The sequence below is a fragment of the Grammomys surdaster genome, unplaced genomic scaffold (genome assembly GCF_004785775.1).
Source record: "Grammomys surdaster isolate TR1022 unplaced genomic scaffold, NIH_TR_1.0 225, whole genome shotgun sequence".
Lineage (NCBI taxonomy): Eukaryota > Metazoa > Chordata > Mammalia > Rodentia > Muridae > Grammomys > Grammomys surdaster.
Genome location: NW_021604670.1, coordinates 5,987,783 through 6,010,812, shown reverse-complemented (window position 1 = coordinate 6,010,812; position 23,030 = coordinate 5,987,783). Strand labels below are relative to the sequence as shown.

Genomic DNA, 23,030 nt, shown 5'->3' with positions numbered 1-23,030 from the left:
TCCATAACTAGTGTCCGAGTTCTCCTTTCGTATCTAGCTATGCTTAAAGTGAAGTCAGCAACCCCCAAGAAGTAGTTTCTCCTTGGATTCTGCTCCGGAATGTAGTTTCATTACATTTCCTCACAGGATCACCACGTTCCTGTTGTAACGACTGAGCTGTGGAGCTGAGTGCCATGGTCAGTTAATGGCCGGTGCTCAGTGCTCATTCTCCCACTTATGCCTGAGGAGACCTAGGTACAGAGGTGCATACCTAGGTACATACTAGCAAGTGGACTCAGGTGACTCTAGCTTGTCCCCTCACCCGCATCTGCGTGCTTCCAGCTCTCCCACCCCAGTGAGATAGCTCAGATTTTATCACTGTCTTCTGGCTCTTGCTCATTTGTAACACTGCTGGCCCTTTGTGATCCTTGCTGGAACCATCTGTCACTCTTCTGTCCCTGCGTCACAGCGTCTTATTGTGTGCACATGCTCGAGCCTACCCACTCTCCCTGCAAGCTTTCTGGACAATACTCCCCTTTTCCCACTTGATTGCCCTTTAGCTGCTTTCTATAACTTCCTGTAAGTAAGACATAAACCAAGATACAGTCACAAGTGATACCTTGGGGGCTATCCTCAGGGCTTTGGAAAGCAGAAGCCTGACCGGTGGAAATGACATTCTGATTAGCTCTTCTCAGAGACTGACTCAGCCCTTCCTGTAATTTGGTGTGAACTGTTCCAGCTTGTAGATCTGTGCTTCATTAGCTCCTGCCGCTTTTCTAGGGATAGTGTCCTAAGTTCATATTTAGAAAGCCCTAAACCTTTGCTTCTTTCTCTTTCCAGAGGAATGTGAATGATTATGTGATGGACAAGAAGACAAGTTACCTGTAAATAATTCAGGAGTGAAAGAAAATGTCACCTTCCGCTTAGGACCTGGTGATTTCTTAAATATAACTATTGCTGTTTGAAATGGACATTTTAAAAAGGGTCATCTGACTCATTAGTGGAATTTAAAATGCTAAAGCCTTTCCAGCCAACTTTTTCCCATTTACAGTTCCCAATCCTAAGCATAAAAGCACACAGTGGTACCTTTCCTGCACTTAGTATACCTATGTGTGGCTATTGTTTCCTAGGTAAACAAATAAAATCACATCGACCTGGAACAAGTTGGGACACTTAGGAACCAATAACAGCATTAGTAAATGCTATTGTCCGCTTTTACAGATGCATAGACTGAGGTTCTATCACTGTCTCTTTCAGAGCCTTGAGGCTCATTGCTGAGGTCTGAAGTCTTTTATGACCCTCAGATTTTTTGTTGAAATCCTAACCCTTAAGGGAATGATGTCAGATCTGTTCCTCTATCCCCATCAGAGTTAAGATTTTTGTGATTTTTTTTTTTGTACTGGAGGGTGGGGGTGAAGTTTTTTTTTTAAGAATTATTTATTGTATTTATTTTATAGGTATGAACTTTGCCTGTGTGTATGTGTGTGTACTGCATCTGTGGATGTCTGCCCTCAGTGGTCAGAAGAATGTGTTGGATCTCCTAGAACTGGAGTTATAGATGGTTGTGAGCTACCATGTGGGTGCTAGGAACCAAACTCAGGTCTTCTGTAACCAACAAATGAGCTTAACTGCTGAGCCATCTCTCCACCACTCCTCCACCCCGTCCCCAAGAACAAAGAATGTTTGTTCTTAATTTGCCTAGTGTACTGTTAGCAAGATCTCATAACAGATTATAAGGAGGAATAATGAAGGCCTCTTGGTTGAACAGTCTCATCATTCAGGTTTAAAATCCATTAGGTTTTTTCTTTCTTTGTTTATTTTCTGTTGTTGTTGTTGTTGTTGTTGTTACAATTGTTAAACAGTTGGGAGTACTCCTGAGATCGGAATGATCCTAATGAACTCGGAGAATCTCTTCCCCAGAAACCATCCTTGTGAGCAAAGGCACATCTCCTTGCGTGCAGTTGACTGACTCTTGCACTCTTGTGCCAAGGCTTGCTAGGGACAGAGGCCACATTTGGAAACTACTTCAGAAATGATGTTTTTGTTTCTTAGAAAACAAGTGTTTCTCTCTGGTGCATTTTTAGCTTCACATTTCTTTAAGGGAGAGTATTGACTAACACCTTCAAGCTAATTCAAAGGTCTCTACTTAAGAAACAACCTACTGGTTGGTTTTTCTGCTGCGCCGTGACTAAAAGAGCCCAGTGTTGTCTCTCTGACTACATTGGACTCATTTCTCTTGGCAGTGTGAGCATATGTGTCTCCTTCACTCTTTCAAAGAGGTGTTTTGTTTGTGCGTTACTGTTTTTGTTTTAGTGCCTGAGCTGGTCAGTTTTAACTGCCACCTTAACACAATGTAGAATCATTTAGAAAGAGAGTCTCAATGAGGAATTATTAAGGTCAGGTAGGCCTGTAGATGTGTCTGTGGGTGGTTGTCTTGATTATTAAGCAATGTCAGGAGAACTAGTCAATTGTGGGCCGCACCCATTCCCTAGGCAGAGATCCTGAGTAATAGGAGAGGAGTCTCTCTGCCATATTATGAGGATGTGATATGATCACCTTCCTCAAGCTTCTCTCACTGTAACTTCCCCACAGAGATGGACTCTAGCTTGGAATTGTGAGCTAAAACCCTTTCTCTCCTAAGTTGCTTTTTGTCAGAGTATTTTGTCACAGCAACAGAAAGGAGGGTAGGAGAGCATCTACCCCTGCTTGACAGCCTCAAGCAGTTTTAGAGGTTTCCATGATTTGTGGCCCATCAAAATGCCAGACTCCCATGTTAATAGAAGAGAGTACAAAAGCAGATGTTCCACGTGCAGCAGTGTTCCATGTGCCAGCCCCTTGTATTATATTATATTATTATATATTGTATTGTATTATATTATTTCATTCCACCCTTGCTTAGCCCATACGGGGTGAGTGGTTTTGTCTCTCCTGCCCCCACTTTTAAATAGAGGAAGTTCTGAGCCTCAGAGGTCACAGTGACTTTCCCAAAAGCAAGCAGCCAGTGAATAGTAAACAACCTGATAGTCCCTGAAATCCATGCTTAAATAGGGAGTAAAGTTAATCTCTTTACTGTGGTAGAGGAAGCCAACCTTCAGCAGTAGTTCTTTACTGCTATAGAAACCATGACTGGGTTGATCATATAACAAACTACAGAAATAAGTGTATCCATGCCCAATTGATGCTATAACAAATTAATTACAAACTTAGGGGCTAACCCAAAATTTGTCATCTTGGTATTATTTGGTTAGTAGTTTAACATGGGTCTCACTGGGCCTTTTTTTTTTTTAAGCTGTTATAAGGTTATATTACACTAGGGGTGGTGCTTAAGGTGGAGTCCATTTCCTGACCCTTTGTGCCCTGCTCTCCTTGGCTTAGGGCCACATCCTTCCACAGCCAGCACTAAAGGGTAAAATTCATATCACTCTGGCATCTACACATCTACTACCCTCTTGCACACTCAAGGATTCATGTAATGATGACTAATGATGGATAATTAATCCAGAATTATCTTACTATTTTGAAGTCAGCTTTATACTAAGCCATCTGATACCTTTGTTTCCCTCTGCTGGGTAATGTAAAGTAGTCATAGGTTCTGGGGATAAACCTATAGTCGTCTTGTGTGGTAGGCATAACCCAAATGTAACATTAAGATGCAATTGCATCTGAGTGTATCGAGGGGCAGCCACTGAAGGTTTCCATTTTTAAGCAAGGATGCAAGTGGGCATTTTAGCTGCTATAACAAAATAGTGTAGACTGTTTGGGTGCTAAACAACAGAAATTTCTCAGAAGGCTGAGAAGATCCAGAAAAGGTATCAATGGATCTGGTGTCTGAGAAGAGCTAGTCTTCTTGGCATCATCTTGCTGTGTCTTCATGTAGTAAAAAGGGAATGACTTGGTTCCCTGGGTCCTCTTTTGTATGGGCCCTAAAACCAGTCATGAGTATGCTATGTGCCTGTTCCTCATGACTGTTCCTCATGGTCTTAGTTTCCTGATATTATGACCTTATAAGGTGTAGGATTTCAGCATAGAAATCTAAAGGCTGTTCTTATATGGTGCTGTGAGGATTTTGTTTTAAATGTATATGGTGTTTGGGGTGTTGAGGACTTTGTACAAGACACATTCGGTTGGTTGGTTGGTTGGTTGGTTGGTTGGTTGGTTGGTTGGTTGGTTGGTTGGTTGGATTTTAATTGAAACAAAAGGATGAATTACATCTCTGGCCCATATCACTCAACAACAATTGAACTACACAGTTGAACTATAATTGTGAATCTAGATGGGATAGTTTGGTTGAGATCAGGAGGTGACCTTTCCGGCTTTGTTAGCAGCCTTTCCTCCAAGGCTGCGTCTGCAAGATTGTCCTAGGTTTTGTGCTGAGTTCCAGAAGAGGCAGTTTCTCTGACAGTCTCAGAGGAAGTCAGGTGTCCCACAGGTGACTCACATTTGCTTTAGGATCTCCTTTGGGGTTGCCTTGACATTTCTCAGCTGTGGTTGTAAACCCCTTGCTCTGTCCGGATTCATTTAGTGTGGACAGTTCCTCAGTGTATGATCCCTGTATGGGTATATTCTATTTATAGCGATTTAGCTGTTGACCATTAAGCATTTCACAGAGCACAGTGACGCTTGAGTTAGTGGTGCAGATGCCACGAGTAGGTGCGTCTTCATGGGGTAGAAAAGCATGGATTTTAGTGCTACTTTTTCTCTCTTCCCTGGGGTCGAGTGTTCTGAGTCCTCAACCAGCAGCTGACTCTCGGATGTCTCTAGTATGCTACCAGGGCGCCTTGGTCGACTGACTTCTCTTACTGCTTCTATAAATGAAGGGATGAGCACTGTGGATTATTTTTGTGTGGTTTTTGTTTTGTTTTTTTAAGTAGAGTCTCACTATGTAGCTCTGGAAGTCCTAGGCTAGCCTGGACTCCCAGAGAGCTACCTGCCTCTAAGTACTGGAGTCAAAGTCATATGGCTCAAGGCCCAGTGAGTACTATATTTTATTAGAAAATGGGAGGATGAAAAATGTATAGAATTTACTATAAACTTGTAATTAGATACCTTCATTTAATAAGAAACATGTAAGCCGGGCTTTGATGGCACACGCCTTAACTCCCAGCTCGAGAGTTCAAGGCCAGCCTGGTCTATAGAGTGAGTTCCAGGACAGCCAAGGGTACGCCAAGAAGCCCTGTCTTGAAGAAAGTAAAGAAAGAAAAATGTAAAGTGTTCCATTTGAAGGAAGAAATTAAGACCAGTCAACAGGTATCAAGTAACATAGCAAGATGTGGTATGTTTCCCACAGGCAGAGATCTGGGGGGACAGAAGCAGTGAACATGTTGTTGAGATAGGTGTTCCTGCATGAACCCCTGTTACCATAGCTACTAGAAGTCTCAGTGTCCCTGCTTTATAGTCCTAGTGGCACATGGGGACATTGCTACAACTTGACTCATCAAAACTAAAAGCAGGCAGATCTGGAGGTGATAACAAGGCCTCCTTTTGTTGGTCAGTCTTCCAGGGAAAACCCTGTTGACGTAGACTAGGGCTGTCAGCTGGATGCCTTGGGGTAAACTCTGACTTCTCCTTGGGGCATGTGAAAAAGAGTCACAGCACTGGGGCTTCTTCATCTCAAAGAGAGAGGACTTTGATGCCAAGAAGAGTCACTAAGAATGACCCAGCCCAAGGAATAGTTGATTTGGGTCAGTACCAAATTATGCCAATGGTGTAAATGGAACCAACAAAAAGAATTTTCCATTCTGCCCCACTCCCACACCAGATTTTCTGCTTTCAACTTTCCTGTGTCCCATCCTTGCCTCATCTCCCCTCAGCAGGAAAAGGTGGGGGCTAGGGGCTTTCCCTGAGTTATTCAGTAGTTCAACTTTAGAAAAATCAATACACACACACACACACAAAATAGTTGGTAGTTTTTTTCAGAAAGTTTCCAAGAAGTGGCAGTGAGTTCATTTTAGCCTGTCTTTTATGGATTCCAAAAACAGAATTTAGTAAAAAAACAAAACAAACAAAAATCTACAAAAGAACAAAACAATTTGAAATAAAAGACTTGAGAACTAGTTAAAACAGGTAGAAGCAAGCTGAGAGAGAGACAGATTTCCAGTGGAGCAGGGCAATCTAGCTGATTTACAGGATGCCCTGAAAAAGCGTAACTGGGATTGAGGCAGCCTTACTTTAAAGACATCACAGTCAAATGTGGGTAAGCACTTTGTATGGACCTGAAACAAAGCAATTGTTTAAAAAGTTAGGTTTTGGGGTTTGTTTGTTTGGGTTTTTGTTTGTGTGTTTGTATTAGATTTTAGGGAGACCTGGGTGTAGTCTGATTGAAAACGTACAATGTACAATTATGAAAAAGCTAATAAATAAGAAGAGTCTAGTTTTGGGGAACTAGTGTGAGTCTGGGAAATGGCACACTGAGCCTACTCTTCTGTGTACATCATGATAAAATGTTTCAGATTAACTTTGATTGACCTGCCTTCCCTGAGGTCCTGACTTAAGAGTCTCAATGGCTACACTTTCATTCCTGGTAAGACAATCCACCCAGAGCTAGAAGAGTCCAATTCAAACCTGAAGATGCTCTGCGACAATTACCTTCACTTATCTACAGCTATTGGATAAGAAGTGACCTAGATACATTAGGCTTTTCACCCTCAGAGGACGGAGACAGAGCTTTGACAGAAGTACAAACCTCACCACTTTATCTTTGTAGGACATCCTTAAGGTCTCAGACCTTCTATGATGGAAGTCATTGCAGTGCCAGAGGAGTGTGCCACATCCCAATGGCTGAACCGTTTTGCCCCAAAACAAGAGAGGTTAGTAGTTTCCCTTACGGGTCTATCAGAACGGAACGCTGTCTGCAGGTAAATCAGTTGGCTGAGTAGGTATCTCTCTGCATCTGTCAGCTTTGGTTTTGAAAAGCAGTGGTTTTGTGATGAGCCGTTTCCCATGGCTGAGGATATCTCCATTAGTTATTTTAAGCAGACTCATCTCCTGCTGAGCCAGCTCTCCAGCCCCACAACTGTTTCTGATGCTACTAATGTTTCTTAAAACCTTGCAGTAGGCTGGGCGGTGGTGGCGCACACCTTTAATCCCAGCACTTGGGAGGCAGAGGCAGGCGGATCTCTGAGTTCGAGAGTTCGAGGCTAGCCTGCTCTACAGAGTGAGTTCCAGGACAGCCAGGACTACACACAGAGAAACCCTGTCTAAAAACAAAAAACAAAAAACCTTGCAGTAAGGAAGCCCAGAGAAGATGATCTCTGAACAGAAAAAAATCAGGAGAGCCATTCACCATTCTTATTTTGCCATATGTCTTTGGAGAGGCAGCAAGCCAAAAAAAAAAAAAAAAAAAAAATTCTTCCAAAAGGCCAGAGTCCATATAAAAGAGCAGTGACCAGACAGCTATACTCTGGAAAATGGCACTGGGCCAGACCTTCGATCTGTGTATGACAAGTGATACCTTATCTGAGTGAGTGTGATCAGTCAAGACCTCAGTCCTGATTCAAGCCCTGGCATACCCTTCCTGCCTGCAGTGGACCTGAATGTGTGTGTACAGGGTTAGATGGCCTCTTTTAGTGATCTAGGTTCCCTAAGGATATGATAGCAAAAGTCTACTCTACGTGTTTAGTTTGCTAAAGTAGAAAGATAAAATCTTAGACTGTCTGTGTGATTTGTGCTCTTCTCTTTCCAGGTCCTCATAGAAACAGCTAAGAAGCTTGGACTTCGGTGTCATTCAAAGGGGACGATAGTCACAATTGAGGGGCCTCGTTTCAGCTCCCGAGCAGAAAGCTTTATGTTCCGTACTTGGGGCGCGGATGTTGTCAATATGACCACTGTTCCAGAGGTGGTGCTTGCTAAGGAGGCTGGAATTTGTTATGCAAGCATTGCCATGGCAACCGATTACGATTGTTGGAAGGAGCATGAAGAAGCGGTAAGTGGGAGTCTCTTCTGGTCATGTGAGGTGTGGGCGTCAGCCATCAAGAGAATATCTCATTGGTTTTCTTTGGGTTTGTCTCAGGGCCTTTGTACATTGTTTTGCTTTGTTAGATATTTTCTGTAGTTCCTGTTGGAATATAAGATCTTCCACAGAGGGTGAGGGAGTCCTTATCTGAGAATCAACAGTGCAGGAACTAAGAGAAAGATGTACTTTGTGTGTGGTTTCCTTGTGTTGTTGCTATTTATGTTTATTTTCATAGAGAAGGAAAGCCTAGTAAGAAAACCTTGAGTCCCTATCCTGTTCATCATACTGTGGCCACTGTCCCAGCGCCTGTTTCACCATCCAGTTATACATAATACGGCGTCACCTAGTCATGTCATCTGCCCACCCACATGTACTTGCTGGCCAACACAAATGAATCCTGGTCCTTTGGTTTTAGCAAATGCTTTATTGCTTTATTCTCGCTACAGCTGGTAGTCGGGTGTTGCTGTGTATTTATTTATAGGAGAGTTTTGAGGCCAACTGTATCTGGCCTGACAGCTTAAGAGCTCCTCCCAGCTTCATGATCTAGAGAAGCTGTTTTCAATTAATGGGAAACATTAGCTCTTATCACTTCCTGGCAGCACATTGCTTCCTGTCTGATTTTCTACTCAGTCTCAAGCTAGACTCCTCTACAGAGAGAATGGAGGCTGTTATGCCATATGGGTGCTGGGAAGCAGATGGCTAGCTTCTGTCAGTGGGAAGGCATAATGCCACAAAAAGGACACACATAAACATGGCATCCACTCAAACAGCCGTTTGTGTCATTGTCCTTTAAACAAATTACAGCCTGACATGACAAGGTTCTAGAGTGGCCTAAACTCACCTCAGTTTCCTTGTGGCACTCAACCAGTTATTTAATTTTTTTTTTTTTTTTTTCTGAAATGAAGCCAGGACAAGCAGAGGAGTTGCTCTGCTTTGTGGGATGTGTGTGTGTGTGTTTGCCATTATAACCTGACAGAACAGATTGTGGGAAAGCTACCATAGGAGCTCCAGTGTCACACCCAGGAAGCAGGGAGAGCTAGACTGAACAAGAATGGGGCAGTAGCCTTCCTTCCAAGGCCATTGCCCTAGTTAACTGCAACAACCAGCTAGCCCAGCCTCCTAGTACTGGTTCTAATCTGTGGGTCACAACCCCTTTGGGGATTCAAATGACCCTTTCACAGGTTGCCTAGACCATTGAAAACACAGATATTTGTATTACAGTTCATAGTGGTAGCAGATTACAGTTCTGAAGTAGCAATGGAGTCAGTTTTATAGTTGGCGTCTCTACAACACAAGGAGCCATACTCTAGGGTGTCATAGCATTAAGAAGGTTAAGAACCACTGCCCTAAAGGTTCCACTGGCTGAGGAACAAGCATTCAAAAGTGAGCCTGTGCTGTACATTGCGGACCCAAGTCAGGAAGGAGAGGTAGAACTGTTCACACTGTGCAGAACTCCAGGCCTGGATATGACCTTCCAAAGTTCACCCCAACTAGTCTATTTTTGTCATCTACCTCTTAAAGAATCAACAGTCTCTCACAATGTTGCTGCCCAGAGGGGAAGAAGTGTTCAATCCATGAGCTTGTGGGAGGCAGGCAAGAGTCAGGTGGCAGCAAGTGGTGTGGAGAGTACTGTCTCATGGAACCACTGTCACCCAACTCCATGGAGTTGGGCATGCACAGAAGCGAACCTTGGAGGTTTGAGCACGACTTTGAAGTGAGGGTTAGGTTGTTGCTGTGAGACACAGGGTCAGTAGGAAGGCCATCGTGAATGGAACCCAACAACAGAAACAAAGTTCAGAATCAACAGGGAACGTGTATGAGCATGAGTAGAAATAAATAAAGTGGGTTTCTGACTGCCAGAAACTCCTGCAGGTGATGAAATTGCACCTTTGCATGTGTGCCACACCGTAGCCGAGCTTCCGCTGCTGTGGCGCTCAGGACTTCCGGGACTTCCTCGTGTCATGGTGTTTGTGGAAGCCATCAGGGTGAGGAGACACAAAGATGGAATCATTGTGTCCTTGGATCTTAGCTGTCCTCTAAGCAGGATAAAGCAGGGCAAGGATCTGGGCCTGACGGTCAACTTTTCCCTGTGAAGCAGTTCATTCATACACAAAGGCAGATAATAGCATGAGTACAAGTGAGCCCAGCCACGCTCTTTAACCAGTCACACTTCATCGGTACCTCCAGAATCTTAATCCAGAAACATTGCAGGAGACAGCTAAGTAATTAGATTATAATTATGCTATAATTACTTAATATGCTCAAGCAAATTTCTAGTACCTAGTTAAGTATCATAAATGACATGCATGTTATAAGTGACTCCTTTGTGCATGCACACACATGCAAATACACACATGAGCTTCTGAAGATCCAGTGTAGCACTCAGTATATGCTTGGGTAAGCATTCTGCCACTGAGCTACATCCCCAATCCTAGAAGTAGGGTTTTTTTGTCTTGTACAGAAACTTAAGATGCCAAGTACGGTTGGCATGCACCCAAACAGCAGCACTTGGGAAGCAGAAGCAGGAGAATCATGGGTTGGAAAGCAGCTTGTGCTACACAGTGAGGGGCTGCTTCCCAGCAAAAAGGATGAGGGACAGGGAAAGGGGTGGAACCAAGGGCTTGTCCTGTTGAGTCTCCCACTCTAGGTTCCTGCAAGCTTCATGTTCCACACGTGTCCCTCTGTCTTATGCATTGGATACTGGATCTAGATACAGAAGGAAAATTAAGCATCATAATGGTAGCTTGTGACTGGAACACAAAGCGAGTTGGGATTATTGTTCTCAGGTGGTTTGTCTTGGTTTGTTCGTTTCTTTAGGCTCTTGGGTGTAGTTTGTGGTGTTAACCACCAGTCCGTTTACTCTGAGTCATAAAAATAACAGTTTCTTCTTTTTTTTTTTTTTCTTAAAAGGTGCTTTTAGAATATTTAGCTCCTGTTTAGTTACCCAGTGTAGCAAAGTAGACCGGAATTCACTTTTCTATGGACCAAGAAGGGTGGTGGCAGCTGCTACTGCTGGTTGACATCTGTGATACTTTCTTGGGCTTTTCAGAAATAACATTAGAAGAAAGGCTTTAAGATGAAGAGCAGTGTTTGGGCTCAGGGGATTAAATTTGGAGTAAACAGACTTACAGCACAGGTTTGTTTTCGTCTGTTCAGGCAGCTATGATAAAATTCCATTAAAAGTAGCTTCTAGACCAAAAGGAAGGCCTTGTTTTTATAGTTCTACAAGTTGAAAAACTCTAAGAGCAAGACTGGCTATAAGTCTGGTGAGAACCCATTTCGTGGTCATATCTGCACTAAACCTCACATGACATATAATTCATGTCTTAGTTACTTTTAAATTGCTGTGAAAAGAACCATGACCAAGACACCTTAGAGAAGAAGCAGTTTACTAGAGGCGCATGGTTCAGAGGGCAGGATGTATGGGAGCAGGCTGGTAGGCATGGCGCTGGAGCAGTAGAGTGACCTTAGTCCCTTCCCCAATGGCACACCTCCTCCAGCAGGATCTCCTAATCCTTCCAAACAGTTCCACCAATTGGGCACCAAACATTCAAACAAAAGAGCTTAGGGGGCCATTCTCATTCACACCACAACAGTAAGGGAGGCTCACTGGTAATACCAGACCCCTTCCCAAGAGCACTGCCAGCCTGACCTAATTAATCTCCTGATATTCATGACACCTTCAGAGAGGAATTCCTTGAGATGACGTTGGAAGGGTTGCAAACACCAGAGCAAGATAGGGACATGGGTAAGTGTTCGGTGAAAAGTTGTTGATGCTAGTAAAATTCTGCGCTCTTCTTTCTCCAGGTGTCAGTGGATGGGGTTTTAAAGACCATGAAAGAAAATGCCAATAAAGCCAAAAGTTTACTCCTCACTACTATACCTCAAATAGGGTCGATGGAATGGTCAGAAACGCTCCGTAACCTAAAGGTAAGTGTCCTTACGTATGTAAGCAGACTGTTCTGTGGCTTTAACTATAGTCTGTTGTTTTTTACTTTCCGTTTGATCCATCTCCTTGTGCGTTTTATGCAGGCTGATATTTCTTTTTTTTCAACAAGCTTCTTTGTTATCTAGTGCCCCAGATTCTTTACATCGTCCTTCCATCTTGGTTCAGACAACTGATGAGCTTCCTCTGTGAGCTTCCTGTGTGCTCAGCCTTTTCTTCTTTGGTAGATTGATGCAGGCTGTAGGCAGGCCTTTATAGCCAGGATATCGATATATCAGTGACAAAGTGGAGGAAAATATCTGCGTTAGGCCAGTATTACATGAAATTAAGACAATTGTTAATGATCTGTAAATGACAAGTTGCAGATTGGTAGAGTCACAACTCTAGTATTTGCTCTAAGGATATAATTTAAACTGACTGTAAGCTTAGAGAGTGCCATTTTAATGACCGTTTTGTGACTTGATTAACTGGACTGAGTAAAGAGCCTCCCTGTCACTCCACCTTAGTTTTTTCTTGTACCTAAAGAGAGAGTACCTCCAGGTGTCCTAGAGCTTATCTGTGCTCCTGGATTCTTTGACAGTCGCTGAGAGGATGCCACAGATTGATAGAAGCTACCCCTACCTGAATTAGCACCTCCCACAGGAGTGAGCCGCACGGTTAGCATAGTGAGCCCGTTGTAAAGTAGTAAATGATTAATACTGTTTTCTGTCTCACGTGGACTGCCACAGCACAGCCAACGTAGAGCCAGCCTGAAGTTGGAGAGCAGCACCTGTGAGCTGATACAAACAGGCACTGTGACCATGGTCTCAGCCTGTAGGACGGGGAAGGCCAGGAATGTTGTAATATAATGTCTTCCCTGCGAGGAGATACCCCCACTGGTTTCAGCACCAGATATCTAGGAGATATATATTTACTTAATGAGTGCATAATTTCCCTCCCATGAAGGGTTCTATGGCAGCTAAGATGCACCTGGGGAGGTGGGTGGTTGGGGGGTCCACAGGAGATAAAAAGTCTTCGAATTACAAAACAGTGGTTTGAACAGAACAGTTTCAAACAGATATACTCAAGCCACTCAAAACTTCGTTTGCCGGAACTATGGCTCACTGTGTTTCAAGTCAGTTTCAGACTCATAAGATACGATCATCCAGTTGCGAACTTTTGGTCTTCCTGATAACCTTGTGCTCACCGCCATTCCACGTTCCAAGTCAGTTCCTTAAAAGACATGTTGAGATGGTACAAATCAGCGATCCTTTTGAAGCTGATGTTGTGTGGTCATATAAATATTCACTTTAAAGGGAATTATTTAGTGTAGCATTCATCAGATTTCAAATGAAATAAAAAATTGGAGGTTGAAGAATTGTCTTTTAGACAAGCTTGAGTGTTGTGACCTCTGCTCTGGAATGATAAGGAACATGGGGCTAATAATTTTTACTCTGAATCATCTAGGCACTGAAATGTATGTTATGAAATATATATCAGTCCTTCACTCACTAGTTCATTCCACAAACACCAATCAGCCCACTGTGCCAAGCTCCAGGTTAGAACAGAACTCAGGTGCAGGGTATGGCAGCACACGCCTTTAATGCCTGCAGTTGGGAGACAGAGGCAGGTAGATCTCTGTGAGTTCTGAGACAGCCTGGTCTACAGAGTGAATTTCAGGTCAGCTGGGGTGACATAGTGAAATCTTATCTCCAGAAACAAATTGTAGGACAATACCCAGAGATCCCCTGGGATCGTGAAGATCCCATTGTGTTGCTGATTGAGGCACATTAAAACTTCAGTGACTTTACCATGATACAGGATAAGGGGTAGAAGCCAAAAGGGCTATAATTAAGCTGAAAGACTGTGGAGGAACATGTGTGATTTTCACAACAGTCCCCAGAGATGAGCACTGCTAACCACAGTTGTTACAGAAGGAAAGGACAAATAAGAAATCAAAGTTGTTCCTAAGGTCCCACGTATGGTTAGTGGTTCTCCTTAGCTACATTTTTAATTTCTGTGCGTGTGTGTGTATATGTGTGTTTATAGACATGTGTGTGCCATGGTGAGTGTGTTGAAAGTTAGAGGGCAGCTTGTAGGGTTTGATTCTCTTTCCACCGTATGGGTTCCAGTAATTGAGCCCAAGTGTCAGGCTTCGTGGCAAGTACCTTTACTCCGTAAACCATTTCACCTGCCCTAATTAGTGTTTTTTAAATTTTGATTAATGTGGAAAGTATCTGAAAAGTTTTGATAAATATGTGTCCCATGAGACCTTCCTATAATTCACAACATCTCAAGGATTCTGTTGTTTTGTTTTCGCTTTTTAAGTCTGTTATTGTTGTTGTTGTTGCTGTTGCTGCTGGTGTTGCTTTTCACAGAAGTGCTGGGGTCGTTATGCTGTCTGCTGCCTGTCATCTCTGCTCATTTTTTCCCTTTCAGAACATGGCCCAGTCTTCCGTTTTACCACCAAGACATTAAAACAGCATGGCTGACGCAAGAAGACTCTGCTGCTAGTCTTTGGGGGATTTTGCTTAAACACAAATGGGAAAGATCCGCAGCCTTCATGCCTTTGCCTGGAAAGAGAGACACTGTTAGAGACACAACCAAAATCCCGACTTCTCTGGAACCCAGAAGGAAAGCAGACAGCCTGCTGAAATGTAAGGGAACCAAGCCAGCGAGCACATCTGTCTCATTTCTCCCGATGAAACTGACAGCAAGGAAGACGGGTGAGAACATCCACTTCCCTACACTGCTAAGGAGCCAATACAAGCCCGAGATGGGACCGTGTGTTTGTAAGCTGGCACCGTGTTTTCTGCGTATTGGTGTTCTAGGAGTTTCTCTTGAAGAAGTTATGGGAGAATCACTCAAAGAATCATGTGTAAAGAAGGATATTACCTGTCTTAGTAAAATAATCAAAACTCTGAAATATCAAAAAAATTAGGTGTGCTGTGTTTCCGTTACACCTAGGCTATGGAGCAGTCAAGTCGTATTCATGTTTCCTCACAAAGAAATGATCAATCTTTACCTCTACTTTTATGTATAATCAAATAATAAAGTTGTAAAAGTTAAAATGGACTTAGAGAACTCTGAGACTCCTTTGGTGGTGAAGCAAAGATGACAATATTGTAAATGTCCTATGTATGTGATTCAAGATATATAAGCCAAATAACCCCCTTCCCCAAATAAAGAAATAAAGAAAAGTGCTGTGTGAGGAGCTTACATCTTTGCTTAAGAAAGATCCTGAGTCACCACACAGCTACTACTATTGTAACTGAGAAAGCCAAGGCAGGAGTTTAGTGCTAACATGTATAAAAAGTCAAGACTGCTTCATGGATTAAGCCAGTATGACTCAGTACAGTGTATCGGGCATTTTTTTAAGTTACTATTTGTTTTTACTCCTTATTTAAGAATTGACACATAATCAGTTAGCACTGTTTTCCTTTGTTTCAAAAAAGAAAGCAGAAGCCTAACTTTTTGTGTTTTCAAGTTACTGTTGTTACAGGTGCCCTCCAGCTCTTGTAAAGGGTCTGTAAAGTGAGTGTGCTTGTCTGAAATTGACTTCAAGATAAATAATAAGCTGTTGATTGTAAGCAATAAATGAACTCTGCTCCAGCATTGTTGAGGCCCTGGATAAGTGCAGTTGTAACCTCCGGCCCATGTTGCAATGCTTCCATCTCTGGCTATTAGCAATTCATGGAGACTCCCTCGTGAGTCCTGACCAGGGCTTTTGGTTGGTTTTACTCACTGCAGTGTAAACAGTTCTTTCCCCTTAGTCACCATGGAGCAGGCATCAGTCTTGTTGCCTTTAGAAATTAATGCTCTCTTCAACATGGAGAATGGTTTTCTTCAGTGGCCTTTCTAGCATTGTCATGTGCAGACTTCTTTTTCCTTAATCCTTCATTATGATGATAAAATATGCATATAGCGACTAAGTCTGGTTCAACATGATGCTGTCCGTTTCATCCATTATCCTACAGATGTCATAATTCCACTCTTTCCTGACAAAATGAAATCTCATCCTGTATCCTTTCCACATCCTTTATCCAGTCATTTGTTGACGGATGTGTGGGCTGTTCCGTAGTGTAGCTGTTCCGAGTAGTGTTTCAATACATATGGGTGTGCAGACTTCTCAGATGACCAGATTATACTTCTGTGTTTGTGTTGGGTCTTGGCTGTTGCTGTTTGTATAGAAACTCCACTTTGAGAACCACTATCTAAACCATTTGTCTGGTTGGTCTTTAGACAATTTGTCTGGTCAGACCTAGTCAAGGGCATCACTTGGTCCACTGTACTTTTTTTTTTTTTTACAACTTTTTATTGGTTCTAATTGGTTGAATTTCTCATCATTCACACCAATCCATTCATCTTCCCTCACCTCATACCCACCCTCCACCCTCACCACCTCCTCAGCCAACAGAACTGTTGTGAGTGTCTCACGGTGTGTCCCATAGTCCACATTTCTTGGCTTACAAATGTTCATTGCATTGAGTTCTTGGTCTGGCTTCTGCTACATTAGCAATACTGGGTCCTCACTGGGACTCATTTCATATATGTTGTCCTGTGCAATGGAGATCCTGTAGTGTTCGATCTGTAGGACCAGCTCCTTGACTCACTACAGCAGTTCATCCATGGGGTATGTGTTGGGGTGCACCAATTCAAAGCCTTGGATCTGGGCCTGAGGTATCTGAGCTGGTCAGCCCACCAGCCCTCCTGCACCCACACTACCAGGACAAGCTCTCCTCCCTCTTGCCAGCTGGCCCATCCAATGCTACAGCCAGCAAGGGGCAGATCCAGCTCTCCCATTCAGGGCCAGCAGCTCTACTGTGCCACTCAGGCCAGGTGCATTCTCTGCTGAGTTCTGCAGCAGGTGAGGGGCTGGACTGGCTCTCCTGCTCTCTCAACCGTAGGGCCAGCTCTAGGTACAGGGTCTGTTCTACTTTCATGACTCCAGAGCCAGCAGGGGAGGAGAGCATCTCTCCTTCATCTGTGACAATGCACAGCAGACAAGACAGGCCCTGTTCTCTCACATTCAGGCCCTTGAGGGCAGCTCATCTATGACCCCCACATCCAGAGCCAGTTCTATTATATTGTCCAGGTGAGATGCAGGGCCAGCTCTCCTGTCTGCCCTAGGTAGCAAGGGGCAAGTGGTAGGGAGGGGTCATCTCTTCCTTACCTGTGTCATGAAGACAGGTTGCAGGGCCAGCTCTTCCACACTCATGCTCTTGGGACCAGCTCATCAGTGACCTATCCACCCATCTGGGATCAGCTTTACGACACTATGCAGGAAAGGTGCAGGGCCTGCTCTCCTGAGTACTGCAGCTGGCTAGGGATGGGGTCAGTTTTCCCATGATGCCCAGGTGGAGCCATTTCTATACAACCCTCAGACATCAACATGTCCCCAGGTGGCAGTCCAGACCAGAAGCATCCACCTGCATCACCGACCACTCACATAGGGCAGTACCTCATTATCCTCTCATCTCCAGTTCTGCCTCTCTTGCATTGTGCCCACATTCTTCTCTTTCTCTTCCATTTCTCCACCACTTACTCGCTCCTCTTCATGGCACCCAAGGTATCTGAGGCACCTGGCAGGGGTCATCTCAGGCATAGTCTGCACCGACAGGCCTACGTGGTGCTGGCCTGGTAGTCATCTCAGCCTAGCTCTGTATCTAAGTCATCTTGGGCTCTATCTAGCCTGGGGCCCATTGTCCCAGGTGGGATTCTTCTAATTTCTAGTTTGCTCCTCACCCTGGGAGCCTGTCAGAGCCTGCACCATGCTAGACTAGTGGTCAGTTAGAGAGACTAGCTCTCTGTCCGGGGGGCCTCTTGGCACTGGATTGGTGGTGGACTCAGGCTTGCATTTTTCAGGGGTTGTTAGGATACTGATCATTCAGATATTCATAGGTCAGAACACTGAGCATAGTCATAGCCTCTCCTCTCTACCACCTACTGACTCACATGCACACAGCAGCCACACCTGCAGTGCCTCTAGGGGCAGGCTCATTGTACTTCTGTTTTAACTATTTTACTCTCTATTAGGTTCTATCAGCACACAAATATGCTTCACTTCTCCGTTTCAATATGTGTATGTGTGGTGCTGCATATCAACCCCAAAGCCTTGTGCGTGCCAGGCTAACACTGTACCATGGAGCTATACTTCTTGGCCTCCATTACAATTCTTTGTTGTCTGATTTCTTTGGCTTGCTTTGGAATAAAATCCTTTCTTAGTTTTTTGTTTGTTTTTTGGTTTTACCTTAGTGTATATACAATACCCTCTGTTGCTGTGATAAAATAACTTGACAAAAGCATCTTAAGGAAGTATGGGTTTATTTTGCTTCTCAGTTCAAGAGTGCAGTCCAGGGCTTGAGGCAACTGTTCATATTGCATCTACAATGAAGAAGCGGAAAATGATGAATGCTTATGCTTAGCTCATGTTATCATTTTTATACAGTTCAGGATCCCAGCATAGGGAATGGTGCCACCCATACTGGGTCTACTCAAGTTGGATGTTCCCACTTTAGAAAACCTAATCAACAATAATCCTTAACAGGCATGCCCAGAGTTCATCTCCTGGGTTACTCTAGATCTCATCTAGTGTTGACAACTGACATTAAGCATAACATTCTCCATTCTCTTGCTCAGTTCCAGTTCAAATTTGGACACCTCCAGTACCACTTTGTTTCCCTTGATCTAATCCACTCACTATCTGACAGCCCATTCTCTGTACTTCCCAAGCACTTTATTCTATTGTTACACTGTAATAATTGCCAATTTCATTATTCATTGGCATGTGGTTGTATTTAGTATCCCTAGATTCTTTACACAGCAACTAACACAGAAGAAGCACTGTTTGTACTTCTTAAATAAGTCTGCAAGTCTATGAAAGCTTGGCCTATTTGTATTTCAACCATCTTTACATTTTCACCTGGAATCACTGGTTCCATAGAACCTTGTTAGGCGAGCCTGAAGTAAATAGTCCACCCTAGGTATTTTCAGGCCACCTAGAGTCTGTTACCCAAGGACCATTTGTTATAATACACAACATAAAGCCATATACATAGGCTGTCTCCCAACTAGATAGTAAAAAAACTGGAAAAATGGAAAATCTAGAAAAAATGGCTTATGTGTTAATTGTTCAATAAAAATACAATGAGTTATTTAATGTATTGCCTGATTTGAGTTTTATACCTAATAATATTTTTCCTGCAATAAATTTTCTTCCTCTTTAATCTATGATGTTTAAAACTATCTGTTCTATGGTGTTTAAAACTGTCCTTAATTGTTTATATTTTAAAATAATTTTTTTTAAAAAAGAAAAACTCTACTTGTTGGAGGTCATCATAGTTGCCTTGGGTCCTCATAGTTGCTTATTAGAATGAAATTAGTATATGTATACATATTCATTACATTTATTTAGTGTGTGTGCAAGTGTGCAGAGGTCAAAGAACAACTGTGTAAGTCAATTCTCTCCTACCATGTAGATTCTGGGCATCAGACTCAGGTGGTCAGACATGACGTCGAGAGCCCTTATCCACTGAACCATCTCACTGGACCTTTACATGTATCTTACACTTCATTATAGTGACTATCTCTTTGGCACAGGGAAAGTCTCCACCGTCAAACTCTCACTAAATATTCACATAATTCACAAACCTTATTCTTGTCTTTTTTTTTTTTTAACTCATGGGCCTGATCTTGGATAATCATTTAAGAAATACTTTTTTTTTTTTAATTTGAGGAATGTTTTATTTGGTAAACTTTGGACAACAAGCTAGAGAAAAAAGCAAACTGTTATACAACAGCTGTCAAAAGCTGACCTGTGCAGTGTACAGTGAGCACTAGCCTTTTACCTTCTATCACTCTTACACATTTAAAGATAAGGAATGAGTAGAAACCATTACTGTAGATCAGTGATTCTCAGCAGGTCGTAAGTCTAACGGCCAGAGTGATAACAGAGTCTGCCTGCCTGTCAGTAACGATCCAGTTCATGACAAAAGATTATGGTGGATATTTCAGTGGGTCCTTCACCCCAAAGTTCATCTGTGGACTATTTTAGTGGAGAGGCATAGAGGCCCATAGACCTCTCATGAATTCATGATTGGCTGTTGGTGGGCAGTCTTATGTAGGTCCATGGCAGGCAGCCATAGCTGCTGTACCATAACTGCCTTGACTATGCCATGCCTAGAACACAGCATCTCACAGACTTTATGTGTGATAAAATGTTCTGTTTAGGATTAAGGACTTTTGTCCACTCCTCAATACTACTGGGTGAGGAATTAGCTTCCTAAATGTGAATTTTCAGAAGACTTATATTCTAAATGCAACAGTTGTTCTTAAGACCAAGGCATATGTCACACCTTTGTAAGTGATTCCATTTTTTCCAGCTCCTTGAGCCTGATGGTCCTGGGTAAACTCAGTGACTCCCAGCGCAGGAAAGAAACCACAGCGTTTGAAAGAGATTACAGGATGGAGCCAAAGGTGATGATCGGAGTGGGATGAGAGGGAGATTGGAGAGATTGATGGGGAAAGATTACAGTAACCAGCATATATATGTATGAAATTACCAACAAATTCAAAAAGGATTATAAAACTTTCTTAAAGATAATGGTGCCATAGTAAGGCCGAACCCCAACATTCACATGTCCCTACAAGGAAAAGACTGTTCCGTTAGCAAGTGAGCATGGTGGCAGCTTACTGTTACTACAGCCCTATGGTGGTAGCTTACTATGGCTACAGCCCTATTATTATTTTTTTCAAGTTGTATCTTGTCAACTTGACCAAACTACAGGGTAAAGAGTAATAAGGATATACTTGTGTCCATAACGAACAAACTGAGGCTTCTGGTTCTTATATTTTGTTTTGGGTTGACCTAAATAAATAGAATTATTTGATTATCTTGACAGCTACTTACTGCTTTCTGCTCTTTGCAGTATCATAATTTGGAGAAACCAGGTCTGTGAAGTTAAGGCCACTTTGGACATCACTTACAATGGTGTGACGTATGCCTTGGTCTTAAGAACAACTGTTGCATTTAGAATATAAGTCTTCTGAAAATTCACATGTAAAAAGCTAATTTCTCACCTACTAGTATTGTGGAGTGAACAGAAGTCCCTAGACACCCCAAAGGACCTTACATGATCCTTCAACCATATTAAGACACAGCAATAACAGTAGTAGTAGTAATAATAGTAATAATAATAACCACCTCATTTTATGAAGCAGTTTTGGACCTCCCTCTCAAGTAGAAGTATGATCAAGACATTATTGTTATATTTACCCATGTAAGGTATTTTGTTATAATAGCCCAAATGAATGAATTCTGTAGCCAACAAAAAAAGTTCCACGTCAGTTGACAGTTTACATCGAAGAGCCATGGAGACAGAACCGCAATTTTCATTTCATAGTTCACAGCATTCAACAAGGAACTGAAAAAGAGACAGTGGTTTCTTAAGTATTTTGTTGCAGGGCTTTTTTTCCTCCCCTAGAATTAAAAATCCATAAAACAATCAAAAAGTTGGATTTAATTTCATCTGGAGAGGAAAAAGAGAAAAGTGTGTCAGTGTTTTTAAGCTACCCCCAATTTTAAGAATTATTCAGTCTGTAAAGCTTCACATCCAAGTGTGATGATGAATTGTTAGTTGCCCTCTTTGTAACCTCAGGCCCTATAAAAATCAGGATTCCAAGGCTGGAGCAATAATACGAAGGTCAACTTCAGATATTTATAAAAATTTAAAGAATTCTATGGTAAATCCCAACTGTGCTGGACAACTTGATACAAAGCCAGATATTGGGGAAGAAAGACTTCAATTGAGAAAATGCCTCCATAGGACAGGCCTATAGGCAAGTATGTAGTAGATTTTCTTGACTGATGATTGATTTGGGAAAGCCCAGCCCACATGTCCTAGTTAAGGTTTTATTGCTATGAAGAGACACCATGACCAAGGTAACTTATATTGGGACAACATTTAATTGGGGCTGGCTTCCAGGTTCAGAGGTTCAGTCCATTATCATGGTGGGAAGCATGGCAGAGTCCAGGCAGGCATGGCACTAGAGGAGCCAAGAGTTCTACATCTTATTCTGAAGGCAAACAAGAAAAGACTGGATTCCAGACAGCTAGGAGAAGGGTTTCAAAGCACACCTCAACAGTGACACACTTCCTCCAACAAGGCCATACCTCTTAATATTACCACTCCCTGGACCAAGCATATTCAAACCACCATACCATGTGGATGGTCCATCCCTGGGTAAATTGTCTAAGGTAGAGATTCAAGCCAGTATGCAGCACTTTTCCTTGGATTCTTCTTCCCTTCCTGCCTTGACTTCCCTTAGTGAAGAAATTGTAACAAGAAATAAACCCTTTTCTCCCCAAGTTGCTTTTGGTCATGGTTTTATCACAGCAATAGAAGAGTAACTGAGACACTAATACATTATACGATTTGTTACATTTATTAATATGTTTTGGGGGAAGGGAGGCATGCACCATGGAGCACATGTGAAAGTCAGGACAACTTTCAGGAGTGGATTTTCTTTCTACCATGTGGGTCCCAGGGCTTGAACTCAGGTCGTCAGGCAGAGACATCTTCCAGTTATTACTCTATTTAAAAAATCATCACTTCATAATCTGTCTCTCCTATAATCCCACCCACTCCCCACTTCCCATATTAATTTGAGGAATTTTATGTGTTGTGTCTCTGAGGATTTCAATGCTACTTCTAAAGGATACATTTTAGTCATAGGAACACTGCCATAGAAATATGAAGAAAAATGCCTTAGTCTCAGCAAATGGAAACGATTGAAAAAATCCAATTGTGTTATAAATGCAAATTTTACACATTGTTTATTTGAAACCAGATCCAAAGAAGGGCACATTCTTGGAAGACGAGCAGTCATAAAGCTGAAGCAGGACTTGAGTTCAAAGCCAGCTTGAGCTACATATTTTAAGTTCAGCTTGAACTACATGGAGAGACCCTGTCTTAAAACAACAAACAACAGAAAGACCCAATTTAAGGACTGGACATGTAGGTCAATGATAATATTGCTTGTGTGACATTCCCAAAACCCTGAATTCAATACCCAGCACCCCTTCGATCTAATTAAATCTCACAAATTTCAATTGGCTGACATGTGTTTCATGATTTTTATCAATCTAGATTCTTCCTTTATGTCCTTGAAGTTTAT

General features: G+C 42.5%; 1 protein-coding gene and 1 non-coding gene across 3 annotated transcripts in view; one reads left to right on the top strand and one right to left on the bottom strand.

Moving 5' to 3' along the window:
• Positions 1–15,055, top strand: part of Mtap (methylthioadenosine phosphorylase) — a 40,971-nt gene extending 25,916 nt beyond the window's left edge. For both annotated transcript variants that reach the window (XM_028773350.1, XM_028773349.1), the window contains 4 exons: positions 6,683–6,785; positions 7,661–7,900; positions 11,738–11,860; positions 14,295–15,055. In XM_028773350.1, coding sequence (XP_028629183.1) covers positions 6,683–6,785; positions 7,661–7,900; positions 11,738–11,860; positions 14,295–14,333 — 505 coding nt within the window. In that variant the 3' untranslated portion in view covers positions 14,334–15,055. The remainder of the gene's footprint in view (positions 1–6,682; positions 6,786–7,660; positions 7,901–11,737; positions 11,861–14,294) is intronic.
• A 2,667-nt stretch (positions 15,056–17,722) lies between these two features.
• On the bottom strand, positions 17,723–17,851 carry LOC114626024. The gene has a single exon (XR_003712167.1). It is a non-coding gene; the product is annotated as a small nucleolar RNA SNORA17 (small nucleolar RNA).
• Between the last annotated feature and the right edge of the window lie 5,179 nt (positions 17,852–23,030).